Raw genomic sequence first — 14,528 nt, 5'->3', positions numbered from 1 at the left:
TTTAAGAGGATGGACTGAAAACAAACCAAACCCCAAAACTCTTCCGTCACTGTAGAACTCCTGGAATACTATGTAGTATTCAAAATGAGGATATTTTCATAGTATTTTGACTTCTTTTCCCTTATAAAGAATATAGTTAAATAAATAAATAAAGGGCAGGAGAACTGACACGTCTATACAGCAGTCCCACGCAAGGGGAGATTACAGGTGAATTTTAACTTCTGGAAAAGAAATAGCAAAGAATATACAGGTTTAGGTCTACAAAATCACACACAAGATGGCAAACAGAAAAAAAAATACATACCATTACTCAGAAAACACATCAGAAAGTAGCAAATGAAAGTGATCAGGCAGAAGCTATGAAAGAAACATACTTTTACACATACTGTACAGTAAAATAGTGGAACTCCTGGCACAGGGTGCTGCAGAATCCTCCCAAAATGGGTTAAAAGAATTAGGCCATTTAATGGGTGAGACCTTATTCAGAGATGCACACAGTGCCGCTGGCTCAGGAAGTCCTTAAGCGACCGTCTGCTAAAAACTGGGAATGAAATCGGTATTACTGACCACTGTGTCTCTGGGCTGGAGACACTTTTGAGCCATTCTTCTGAGCACACGTCTGTTAACGCGCACACATCGGAACCACTGCTCATTGTCTTACTGCTTCTAGCTAACATTAACCTGCTCAGAGTAGTAATGGTAAAAATAAGAGCCATTTTTAATAGGTCATTCTATTAAATTTAATATTTCTGGAAATAAAAAAAAAAAAACACAACCCAAAACATCAAGAAACTGTAACTACAGCTAAGACCCCAGCTCAAGTCCTAATCTCACCCTGTCCCTTTTTTCACCAAAGAGCACAATATTTTTATCAGGTAGTATGAAATAACACAAAGAATTGGAGATGTTTAAGCTGGCATTTCCTGATCCGCATGTTGGAGATCAAACGCTTTATTTTTTTAATAAATATTTTGTTTTCAGATTTATTGTTTTAATGTATTTCCATTTATTAAAGATGTAAACAACAAGCTTTTAAACTCGAACAGAGTATCTCAAAAGTTATGGGTTAATAAAATTTATGCTATTAAACCCATAACATAGTAAGGGAAGCATTACTCTAGATAAACAAAGTGAGTTTGTACAATTAAATCATTATGAAGTACAGATCATTTTCAATAATGTTTGTAAAGAGCTATCAAAAAAGCATAACAATTATCAGCAGAATTCTTTTTAGAAAGCATTCTTTCAAATTAAGTTTTTCTGGAATTAATATACACTGCCCAAATGCACAAATCCTTTTGAAAATAAGTGCGTTGGACAGAAAACCACCACAGCTTAAACAACATATACCTCATGATGCCACTAAAGCGTTTTTAGCTGTGTGGTATAATAAGATAGAAACCTTATTTTTTCTCTGCAATATGAATTTCATTTCCATGCAAATGTTTTTGAATGAAAATGTTTTATTACATGAAAGCTTGCAGAAATAAATTCTGTTAAATAAAAAAAATAAGTGTGACATTTTTCTTAGAAAAAACGGTGTGACAAGGTTTAGGCAAAACCGATCTATTTCCTTAGGAATTGTTCTATATTCTGTTATAAAACAGCTCAAATATATTTTCTATACTTTATACAATATGAAATAGGATTTACACAAGAAACGTGTAAGTTCTCGTATATCCAGCAATTGTGTTCATTTCACACACAAAAAAGTCTTACAGCATCAACAATTGCATAACATAAAACTATCACCTGTCTTTTCTACTGACCATGACCACACTACTTCCTATTTCATGCCAAAAAGACTTCCAAAGTTTTTCTTAGTTACTAATGAGACTTAAGAGTCTTAACCAGATGACTTTGGTTCATTACTCATACAGTAAATGTTGAGCTAGTTGTTTCAAATGACTCCAGGGAGATCAATTTATAATATAAACTGCTGCAGCAACTGAATTTTTGTTTTAAACTTTGCTTCTAATAAACTTGAGCATTTCAAGCCATGTAGTTCAAAGCATCTAAAAAGATTTGAAACACCTCTTATTTCAATTTCTTTTTTTTTTTTAAATATATACTGGGAAAGATGTTCCTTAAAACACTTCCTTTGTAGGGCGAGAGTTTAAGTCCATGACTTTAAAATCAAATTCATAGTTGGAAAAAGAAAACCCCACCAACAGTTTTTTTCCTCCTGTCTAAGATCACAAGCGTAACTAGCTCAGGATGTTACAATATTAAAAAACATTGTGAAAAGTAACAGAACAAGTTGACACACTTTCAGATGTGATATTTAAAACAGCAATATTGCCTTTCCAATTTTTAACTCTTGAAGAAAAACATAAACTGAAATATCTCCTGAAAATTTTGGTCAAATTTGCTTTCATGTTTGCAAAGTTGAAAGAATATACAGCTATAGAATGCCTGAAGCACTCATACTGATGTTTGAAAATTTTTATAAAGCCTTCCCACATAACATTCATATTGAAATCTGAAATTTTTCCATTTATCACCCCAGCCTCAGTATCTGACTTTCAATTAACAAGCAAAGTTAAAACCCAATGTTTTTAAGACTATAAAGTTACAATAACAAATACTTGAAAGTAAGTGAAAAAACCACCCATTTCACTGATATCTTAACAGTTTTATTCACAAAATAAACAGCTTCATCTTTCCAAATGAAGAATTTAACAGAAAGGCTTAATGCAATAGTTACAAAAAAGTGGTACTGAAAATTTGAATAAGTCTCATAAAATTTACAAATGCAAACTATCACTTTGTACAAAATATTTTTTTAAAGAAAGTTCAGTAAGAGTTTTTAAAATACAGTTTTAATAGCTCAAATGCACATTTATTTCAAACTCTGCTTAGGTATTATTTTCGTCTGTGTGGGGAATTCTCCCTTCGTCTGTCCTCGTTCTTTCTGGATTCTCTGTACTGGTCAGAATAACGGTTGTACTTCTCTCGGTGTTTCTCTGAACCATTTCTGTATCGGTCGTCTTGTTCCTCCTCTCTTGGACTTGAATTATTATGGGCTCTCTCTCTGGATTTTGATCTTTCTCTTTTTCTACTGTGATGTCCATTATCTTTGCTCCAGTGTCTGTAGTTTTCATCATCAGACAAAGAAGCTCTTCTCTCTGCTTTTTTTGGTTTTGAATTACTGTGTTTATTTTCCAAATCCTTACTTCTTTCATGGTTCCTATCCTTTCCACTATGGTAACCATCTCTGCCATTGGACTCATCTCTGTGATGATACTTTGATACGTCATCTCTCCTGTGTGATTCTCTTAAATTTTTGTGATTCCTTTCTGATTTGCTCTCAGTATCACTTCTTTCCTCTTGCTGCCTCCTTCCCATTTTCTTTTCAAGTGATTTCCTTTTCCTTTCTTGTTTTTTCCTGGAAGCTTTATCAGATTCTCTATTTTTCTTTTGCATTCTCTTTCTTTTCGCTTTAGGAACATCTGAAATTATAACAAGTCAGGAGAATAAGGTTGCATTTTAATTTATTATGCTTAACTTGCTAAGCTACAAAGAAAGTTCTAGAGAGTTATTTTTTGTCAGAAAACTTTTGTGGGTATATATCTGGACAAAGGTTTCAAAATAATGACCTTTGACTTTATCGCTCCCCCCTACCCCCAACTGAGTATCTCATGCAATGGGGGAAAATTCACCCATTCTTTAATTAGAGCAGGTACTGAGTAGTTTTAAATGTCTGTCTGCATTACAGGCTTTTTATTTTACATAAAGAGAAATTCTCCATAAAAGTGTGAACGACTACCAAGCCCAAGACTATTCTCCATTTTTCCTCTAAGTTTCAATATTTCTCAGTAACTCAGCTGTTACTAACACAAGACCCTCATGTTAACAAAAAGCAAGGTCATAATGCATCACCCCGAAACCTTAAGAGCATACAAATAAGAAATTAGGGAATAGTCTTCTGCATTTCATTCCCTTTACAATACCTATACAGCTGTCGAGAACATGATGCAGCTCAAACAAGAAACTTCCTCCTTAACTTACAAACAACTTAACAAACGCGCACTTGAATGCAAAACATTCCTAAGCAGTCACATTAGTGTAAAAAGAGTAACTCACTGACATAACATCTGCAAACCTGTTGATCCAAGAATTTTTTGGTTACATAAGACATGCTTTCATTTTTTAAAAGATTTGAAATTCTGTGTACTGACAGAACTCCACAACCTTGCTTCTCTGCTTCCCCACCACCCCCCAAGTAAATTGCTTAAGAGGGAACAACTCAAATTGGTACAGATGGGCCTGCCACTCACAAGTATCCATCAACAGGGCTTTTGTCCCTTAGCTGTCTGCAAGTGATGCCTGACTTTTGAGATCCTCTACCCGTCATCATCCTCTTGTTGACTTGATACAAAAGGACCAGGCATAGGCTGTAAAGTCATACATCAAAGCACTCTCGCAAATAATTTTTTTAGAAAGATCACCCTTCCCAGACCATCCAGGCTCTTAAAAATAGTTTACTTTTCCAATTACTTCCTGGAAAAGCTTATCAGTCAATGGAGATTAAAAACAGCAGATGGGGAAAAATCTCCAACACTACCCTATGAGGAGACAGAGGCATGCTGAAACGGCTTGAGATAGTGGTACCAAGCAACGTAACAATGGCCCTCTGGCTCATTTTCAGGAGAAATAGTGACAGCTTTGTCAACAATTTAAGATTAAAACTAGCTCCTGTATTTCCAAATACACAGTAGGGCTCATCTCAGTGGAAGAGGCCTTACTCTTCCTGTTTGCTCTTTATAAGGAACCTCTAGGTTTCACTTGACACTATTTATCAATAACAGCCATTTAGAATAATTGTTAATTCACCTTACTGTATGAACTATAGTATCATATCAGCTAACTGTTTCTAAACACCTTTTGAAAATACCACAGCCATAAACTGATTTAATAGTACATCGAGTATCTGAATTCTACAGCAGCTGGCTAGTCTCATGTCTGAACTAAGGCTTCCTCGCATTCTGATAAAACATGATGATGGATCAATTCAAACAGATTTTAATCAAGTTTTTTAAACACTGTTTCCCCTACTATTTTACATCCACCAGAATGCAGAAAAATACCTGAGAAAGGAAACACAAACGAACAAACTGCTTTAATAACCAACAAATTTTGTCCTCTGCTGGACTGGTTTTGGTTGGAAGGACCTCTCCAGAGCAGTCCTGAGCTGAGCTAGCTGGTGAAGTTCCACACATTAACTGTCAGTAAGACAGTGATCTCTCATTTAGCTGTGTGTTGAACTTCTCCATTTCTAATCAGCAGTTTTTCTATTTTCTCTTATGCACTGCACTGTTAAAACACTGAAATACTGTAGCACATTCCTCTGAAAAATGCCTTTCAACTCTACCAAGTTATTTTAAAGATTTAAAAAGCTGCAAACACAAGAAGAATTGGAGTTATAACCAGTAATGGGCCTCAACCAAGTTTACCATTAAAGAATATAGTTATCTTTAATTAGTGTTCTGACCACCGTATTTAAGTACACAAGAACTAGGAAAAAAAAGTGAAACCAGGCTGCAAAGATATCGAAATGCAAGTTTTAATCAATGTGCTCCTGAATGAAGAAAGGACAAGTAGTAAAAGGGAAGGTCCTAAACTTACAAAAATAAAGTGTTCATACTAGCAGACTGCAGACTCAGTTGGTTTGTCACTAAGGACTTACCTCTCTGGTTCCTATCAAAGAGCTCAGCAGAGCTGCAGCTGCCTATGCAGGCACCATCTGGCTCTTTGCTGAACCAACGCCTTCTCTGACCCTGTTTAACTGTGCCCTCCTCTAGTGCTTTGTCGTCATTAATGCGATTAATGTGATGACACACAAATCAGACTTTGTACAGTAAGATTGCAATGGAGAACAAAAGTGCATTTCCAAAGCATGAGCAGTTCACACTGCTTTTATTTTATTAATCAACATTTTCATTTCAAAGGCACGTAATAAATCAAATTAACTTTGAATCAGCAAGCTTCTGTACTATAGAAATGCATGCTGTGTGATCATCTGCTCATGTTATATACAAGGGGGAGACTGCACACACTAACACATACTAGCGTGTACTTTATAGATTAAGCCATGTTTATGACACCTCATGTCAAACAGAATGTTCTACATCAGCAGGATGGTGTAAATGCTAAACACTAATTAATGCATAAAACTACAAAATACTAAGTTGTCAGCAAAAGCTAATTCTTCCTTGGAGATTTCTCTGCAGACAAAAACCTTCACTTCATCACCACACAAACTCTTCCTTAGGAAGAGGAATTAGAAATGGAGACTCTGAAGGAGAATAAAGTTTAAACACATTTCTAGAACTCAACAATGTCATTTCTGACCCATGAAGTAGTACATATTTACATGGAAAGACAGAAGTAGTATCAAGCTTAATCAATCAAGCCAAGCAAAAAAGAGCTGTAGACATTAGTCTCTACAGTTCACCAGTAAGCATCCCATAGAAATATTAATAAGGAATGACTCTAATCCCTCCATCCTTCACTAAACTGAAGTGATAGCACTGTGCAATAGGTATCAACTGTGCAGAAAAACTCATCTACAAAACAATGTTCCTCAGAAATTTAAGTTTTTAAAAATGGAATTCAGTTTTTCTAAATTCTAAAATAAATTTCCATTAGCAGTATTTTAAAACTTTTAAGTTTTAAAAAAATGATTAGTTTTTAAAGCAGAGAAAGTAACACTGTCTTCAGCTAGTTCTTCCTCAAAACAAGTATACATAAAAATAAATAGGTGTATAGAAGTAAATATAAGTAAATAGTTATAGCTAGTGTTTAAGTACCGGAGTCACTGCTGTTGTCACTGCTAGATGAGGAGTCACTGCTGCTGGATGACTCTGAGCTGCTACTGCTGCTGTCAGACTCAGAATCCGAGGAAGAGTCTGTCTCTGAAGATGAAGAGGAATCTGATGACTCAACATCTTGTTTCTGTGTCATTATCATCTTTGGTGCATTTTTAAGATGCTCTCGTAATTCATCCCTAATCAACGAAAAAAGGTGGGTTTTTTCCCTCAACTTTTTTTTTTTTGCGGGGGGGGGGGGGGGGGGGGGAGAAGGAAAGTAAATATCAAATCAGAATAGTGTTCCTCACGTTAGTCCTCCAAGGCCAATAGAAGTGAAGAAATTGATGGCAAAGCGAGTGTTTCTTGGGTTATCCCGAGGCAATAATCCCTCAAAGAAAGGCTGCAATGTTCTGATGGAAACAAACATCTAAATTAAACACCATGCCAGCTTAGCACAAATTCGCATTGACATTAGTAAACTGAAAAACAAACTGTATGGATCTCCATAGGACAGCAAAAGTTTTCTCTTCATGCATTTTTCTATACTTTCATTGTTTATGTCCGTGATGTATCTGACCAATATGCTATCTAAAAACTTGTTCTTTTATGAAAACAAACTTCTTCACACACAAGAATTACATACATACTGTCAGATTATGACAAAAGAAAGCCTGACTTTGTGAAGCCCTGAAGAGACTTGTGAAATTGCAGTAGCCTGTGATAGCCAAGGATAGTAAGAAGTTCGAAGATCTAGGTATCTATCCTGAAATCCCATCAAATGGGGCCCTAAGTATAGTTTCAAGTATAAATTTATGAGCTAAAGCATCTACTAAATTCTTCATCATAGAGGAAATCCCAATTTACAGGAAATAGCTCAAGCAACTGAAAGGAACGTTGCCAGAATACAATGCATTAAATCACATACAGGCTTAAAACAATGTGTTATTTACACTACACTTAAGGATAAGCAACTAATCATAGAAGAACTGTTACTAGTAGTTATTGTGCTTTCTTCTAAGTTTTGTCAGCAAAAAGCCACAGTAACATTTATTACACAGCTATATAGCTGACAATAAAAATAGACTTGCACTTGGAAAATTCTTATACAAGCTGAATATCATTGGGAAAAAAAAAGATACGTCTTGCAAATAGTCATGCATATATTTGAGCTCAAATTGGTAGTAACACACTCAGCTTAATGGGACTCTTGCAATGACTAAATCTATACACAAACTGATTCTTGAAGTACTGCAGCTACAGTACTGCAGTCTTAGTTGAACTTGAAAACAGAGTTCTTATCTGTACTTTTTTAGATAAAGAAACTAATTAAATTTACAGTTTTGAAAATAAAATTTCAACTTACTCATCTTTTAATCTTGCATTTAGGTTAGGAAGTCCCATATATTCACTGAGTTCCTGAAAGAATATTTTGACAAAAATTCTACTGGAGGATGTGGTAGTTTCTTCACTCAGTATTATACATTCAAGGACCTGAAAATATTTAGAAAAAACATTTAGAAAAAACCCTTAAGTTTAAACATATATTATTTGTATTTATCTTAAAAACTTTTTTTCTCATGAAATAACTAATAAAGACTGATTTCCCCCTGCAAGAACATAAACCCTGTAATTCCTAGTCAAGACTTGCTTCCTCAAAAATTCTTTTCTACCACCTGGGAGCAGTTTCTGATCATATCTATGCTAGTAATTCTTCAAGTATTTATTTTATCCAGGAAAGCTCCTAAAGAGAAAAATCAGGTGTGTGAACTTCTGGGTAGTTAAAGATTCTGGACTTAAGTTCTAAAGAGGGGAAATATTTGGACTGACTTGCGTGTGCCTGAAGAATGACAATTAGGCTAGGCGTGAAACAAGAACAGAAGAGTATGAAAACAGAAGTTACCTTGATATTTATTTCTTCATTTTTAATGTTATATTATTATATCTCAGAATGCAAGACTGCTTTTATTTATTTGGCACTTAAATCACAAAATAGCAGTGTTTTTTAATTTCTTATAGTTCTTTAGAACTTTTAATTTTATATATTAAGATAATTTTTAAAGGTTTCTTGTTTTTCAGAGACAGTTCTGCTATTTACATTGCTGATTAAAAGTTCAAAATTCTAAAAAAAGTATATTTTAATCATCTGATTCCAGCTGAGCGCCATAAAATAATAGCTTAAATCAACTACTTCAGAATGGGGAAGGGAGAAGGATGATGCACAGGGGCAGAAAGAGGAGATGGAGCAACACAGAATTGTTCAACAGTGTCTGAGAAAATACTTAAAATAATCCAGTTTGCTACAAATACAAGTAGTTCCCAACTGTAGAATAAATACGAAACTAAAGTCTTATATATTATTTCTGAATACTGCAGATTAATTACTGAAGAAGATATCTAGGACAATAGCCTTTTTTACTTACACTCCAGGGAATTGAATCGGTGTACAGTAGATGAGCAAACATCTTGGCAACATTCCTCAGTTTGTTCGTTTCCAAACGATGAATAGTATCGTATTGTTCTTTGAAAATAGCTTCAAAGGATTCCATATATTCTTTTTTCAACATGCAGAAACGCTGAGACAACATTGTACAAATTAAACAACCAGATTAAACAAAATATTAAACATGCAAATAACCTACATGTAAGTAACCTATGGTGCAAATATTTACTGCAAGATTTTCCTTTTAAATAACCCTTGGAGAAGAAAAATACCTTCAAATGTATAAATTTTATTGCTTTCAGCAGTTTGTCAGAACAAGAAACTCATCTGCATTGCAAAGTAGTAATTATCAATTTTGAACTACAACAAATTATCCAGCAATTTCTTTTACTTCCATACATGCAGTATTTTCACCTGATGTAACCCCATCGAATGTAACTTTTTTTCATCACATCACTGAATGACTATTTAAAATTAAAGAGGCAGCAGGGAACACAGAGGTAAGACATTTTGGATATAAACATTCCAAAGAACACAGAAAATTAACATTTATATTCTACTGAACATGTAGATTCATATGGTTAGTGCTTTGTAACTGACTGTCAGCAGAAAGATTCCCTCAAATACTGGACAAAAAATACAAATGGAAAAAGCATTCCCTTTCAGCATAACTTGCTCCCTTGAGAAGGCAAGTATTTTATCATAACTAATCAGACCTGTTAACATCATAGATAGGGAAAACTTAACTAAGAAATAACTGCAACTAAATTAGCAATTAGTTACATAAAAACAAAGAGCTAGCTCTTTACTGAAAAACAAACAAAAAACCCCACCCACAAGCTCAGGACAGTAAGTATTCAGTCTTGTGCTCTAAATAAAACCTACTAAGCAGCTTTGAATGAAGTGGTAAAAGACAGGCATCTCCAAAATTAATCTTCAGCACTGTAAAAAGGATATTTTCTGGTAACTCGTAATACTTTTACCTCCTTTTAATACCAGTCCTTTGCCACTGATTTATTGTTCTATCACAACAATATAAAGAGAAAATGAGTTCTCTCATTTTGCATTTACTATACTTAATACAATCAAAATGTTAATTCAATCCACTAAATATGACCAAGCAACTAATACAACCATTTTCAAAATGATAAAGGCTATTAGTTTTATTTATCCATTAAAACTTAAGTTCAACACACCAAAAAATTGAGTAAACCAATGAAATTATCTACCATAAAGTGTAAAATCTGAAAACAGAACTCACCCCTGCCAGTAACCCGAAGAATTTCTCGTATGTTCTTTGCTGAGCACAGCAATCAAGTATCATATTGCAGAGTTCTTTCTGGTTTAAGGAAAAAAAAATTCTCTAGGTAAATTCACTGTAGCAGCAAAACCCCATGATTACTAAGTACCAAAATATTGAAAAAAGCCTTACATGGATGCAAGCTTTGAAACAAGAACCTTCACATAAAACTTCATTGGCAACATCAGTAGTTTTCTGAATTTCTCATGTTTTAGAAGTTATCTGGGACATGAATATGAACTTTTGCCATTCAAAAACTTCCTCTTCTGCTTAAGCTAAAATTTATGAGTTAATACAGTCAAAAAAGGTCAAAACTAATTTACAAACTGACTTTACCACAGTGCAAAAAGGAGGTTTAAGATAAAGAAGGAAGGTTTTAAGGACTTTCTTCCTGGTTTTGGTTTTGTTTGGTTGTTGTTTGGTTTGTTGTTGGTTTTTGTTTTTTCTTTTTAAAAACAGCACCAATCCCTGTATTTATAGAAAATGAAGATTCTTTGCAACTTCCAAATGTCAAAATGGCTCACAGACAAGCCATTTGGAAACTCAAATACAATGTGCATGCTTAGCAGTGTATTTCCAAAATCAGAAATATCTGCAGATTTCGGTACGTAATAATATATCTCTAATTATTCAGCTGTAATTTTCACAACAACCTCTGCTTACCATAAGCACGCAGAAGGCAGTGTTTCACTGTAACTGCTTCACCAGAGAAGCCTGAGGGTGACGTTCAGAAAGACTAAACTTGACCTTGGGAGGCTGATATGCCTAGACTTCCTCTATAACCAAGACAGTGAGGAAGTTTTCTAAAGGAGCTGGTTTAGGCTTATGTTCTGAATCACCCTCTAGAACACCATCTCTCATTGGCTAGGAAGGAGCAGAGGAAGCCTAGCTAGAGTAGCCTCCCAAAACTTTTGTGCATTCCCCATCACTGACAGCCTGCCTTCCATTTTTCCCCATCTCCATGGTGGTCACAGATGTAAGCACCAGCTATGACAGTCCCGCAGAAGATGCTCTCCTACCACTGATAACAACTATCTAGAACAGCTAGTCCCAGTCTTTCTGGAATACAGGTTGTCTGGCTCCCTCTCTCCTTGTTCCCCAATACCATCACCCCAAGATCATTATTGAATCACCCTTTGGCAGCTACTCCTCCTATTCTTTCACACATGCCACACCAAGAACCAGAGGGAAACACACAAGGGGCGGATTCTGCTTTTACCTTGCCTCTAGGACCAGAGCACTTCACCAGCTGAGAGCAGTGATCTAGGCAAGTAAGCATGCATGAGTTTAAAACCAAACTCACTCTGCTAACCTACTATGTAAGCTGTAATACAGCTATGAACTGGTTTAGGGCACATTTTGAAACTTTAATTAAGAAAAATGAAGCAAACATTTTTATATAAATTAAGAGCCGTGAGAGACACTGTGCTTAAACAGGACTCCAGTTTCCCCCCCATTAAGTTTTTTATTATTTTCTTGCAAGACCAACTCCATAGCTTAAACCAATTTATGACATTCCCAAATAGGTTTTCAGCTGTCAGTCAAATATCTTTCACATTTAGTTCAATTTCTCTTTAAACTAACAGTAACACTCCCATAAAAAATACTGGATAATTTCAAGCATTTTGTCCTCTTTATATCTTACACCAGTTTACTGTAACACATACCAGATTTCATATTCTCCCACTTGTGCCATTCTTCCCAGCATGTGTTCCAAAAAGAAACATTTTTCCCATCATAAAAACTCAAACCAGATAAAAAGCCAACCATGCTGAACAAGAAAAAAATACCTCCTCCAAACAACAAGGCAGTAACGTATCAAACTTACAGATGTGTTTAAAGGCATTCCTTTCAACACTGTCATATTGTGTTAGTGTGATGTATTAAAATGCATATTAACTTTTTATATTATCCTGTTTTACAGTAATGCTGCAGTTAATCAGTTTTTAAACAATAAAAAGGGTAAAGTGCTGATGCCACTGTTAATAACATCGGCAAGACTTGAAAAACAAATTACTTTTCTGCCTCATCTTAAATGCAATTGTATCCCCTGTGGTTTACAGTAATTAAGTATTTTAACATTTTAATTAAATATTACAATGATTTCTAGGAGGGTATCTTCAATAACCACATGCATGAAAATAGATTTGCCCACAAAGACATTCTTGCTAGTGCTATCTAAACAATTTGAGGTTAGGTCTAGAGTAACTGTCTTCCAGATTAAAAATTAACAAACTTAAAAAAAAAAAATTAAATCACTTTAGAGATGCAACATGTTCATATGGCAATTCTAGCTTCATTTATAGCTTTAAAAGTTAACTCATTTCTGTACTCCCAATAACAACACTTCTGGTGATGTTTATGGCAGGAACAGCCTGTGTTTTTTAGTCCATCTCTTGCTTTAAAGAATGCGATGGATTTGTTTCCCAGTTTTACAGGCAATTTATACACTGTGGTGTTCAACAGTTTTCATACAATGCTCAGCAAGTGACTATTCAGCTTAGCTAAGTATGTATAGCTCTCCAATCATGAAGTAAAATGCTTTGAAAATATCTGACATCACATACAGATGGTGAATAATCTTGAAAAAAGATCTTAAATTCATTATTGTATCATGGAAAAAAAAAAAAGGGACTTCCCAAAACTGCTAAGACAGAAGATAAGGAGAGAGCTCCCTTTAAATATACTGCATTTCTTACAGTTCTCCCTAAACATTTCCCACTAGCTCTTACCCAAATAGGACAATGGTTTAGATGGACCGTGGTTCAACCTAACGTGGCAATGATACATGATACAATGTTTGTATCATCAAACATTTAAAGATGCTAAAGGGCAAACTAGGAGAAGACAGAAAAAACAGACTTGCTTTTTTCCCCCCAGCTTTACCATTTTAAAAAATAAGCACACCCTGCCCACTCTATATGCTCTCAGCTTCACACAAAGGCTATGTTCACTGTGGACAGAAAAGCTAAAGCAACTCAGCTTTCTCACTCCCTTCTGATCACAGCTTCCTTTTTAGTTAGTGCATTTTTTTTCTCTCTATTTCTTCCCTTATTTCTTGCTATTTCTTTTCTTGAAGATTTGCATTCAGCTAAGAGTGCAATTTCAGAGCTCCCCCCCCCCCTCCGGCTACCTCCAAGAGGAGTTCTCCCTCGTTCCTCCCTAGCTGGAAGCAATGTAATTTCCACCTCCCTTTTTGGCCACACAGCTCTGTCCCATCCATTGCCTATACAAGCTGAAGCAATCATGAGACATCCCCACCCTGTAAGCTAATGTAGCTTCTTAAAATATAAAACTATCAATACCAGCACTTGGTTTCTACAATCATACAAGGAACTAGAGGAATTGATTTGTTGGAAGCAAACCTAGTAAAGGACATAGGCTGGTTTAAATCAATGTGAAATTTGATTTATGTGAAATTAGTGCCTTGCATTTTATACATTTGCACTGCTTTTACAGATGCTACATTTTTCCTTTTTCCTCTTTTATTTCAGCTGAAGATTATTTTACTTCCACTTACTACCTTAAAGCTTTCCCTACTGCTGCATATTTTAACGTGTGTAACCATCACATGTGCCTATTTTTTCCAGCATCTCTCCTCTTTCTATTTGTTGAATTACCACTTAGAGCCAAGGCTGGCAAAGCCATGGAAGATGTTTCAGTAGCAGGTGGCCATTTGGCAAACTACATGCAGTGCTTTCAGCACCGTCTCCAGGTCTGTCCTGGGTTTGGTCAGCTAATGATCCTTCTCAACTTTCATTGTCCCTTTATTTACCGTTTTTTATCTCAGCTTGTTTTATATTTAGATCAATGTATGCTTAAAGCTGAATACATTTTTCAAAAATCTGTCACAAATCAAACCTGTAACATTTTACACAGGAATCATTAACTGGATATAAGAACAGATACATTTTTAATCATGCTGCTACAAGCCTACAACACACACACAGAAGAGTGTGGGGAAATAATACATTAA

General features: G+C 35.2%; 1 protein-coding gene across 3 annotated transcripts in view; it reads right to left on the bottom strand.

Annotated features, from left to right (window-relative positions):
* Window positions 1–2,614: 2,614 nt before the first annotated feature.
* Window positions 2,615–14,528, bottom strand: part of CWC22 (CWC22 spliceosome associated protein homolog) — a 32,266-nt gene continuing 20,352 nt past the window's right edge. For all 3 annotated transcript variants that reach the window (XM_049800878.1, XM_049800870.1, XM_049800859.1), the window contains exons 15-20: window positions 10,514–10,591; window positions 9,233–9,385; window positions 8,176–8,303; window positions 7,121–7,222; window positions 6,813–7,009; window positions 2,615–3,452 (exon numbers count right to left, since the gene is read on the bottom strand). In XM_049800878.1, coding sequence (XP_049656835.1) covers window positions 2,866–3,452; window positions 6,813–7,009; window positions 7,121–7,222; window positions 8,176–8,303; window positions 9,233–9,385; window positions 10,514–10,591 — 1,245 coding nt within the window. In that variant the 3' untranslated portion in view covers window positions 2,615–2,865. The remainder of the gene's footprint in view (window positions 3,453–6,812; window positions 7,010–7,120; window positions 7,223–8,175; window positions 8,304–9,232; window positions 9,386–10,513; window positions 10,592–14,528) is intronic.

Source organism: Accipiter gentilis, chromosome 1, assembly GCF_929443795.1.
Source record: "Accipiter gentilis chromosome 1, bAccGen1.1, whole genome shotgun sequence".
Classification (NCBI taxonomy): domain Eukaryota; kingdom Metazoa; phylum Chordata; class Aves; order Accipitriformes; family Accipitridae; genus Astur; species Astur gentilis.
Note: the sequence above shows the minus strand (reverse complement) of the source record. Positions and strands in the feature narration are given on the sequence as shown.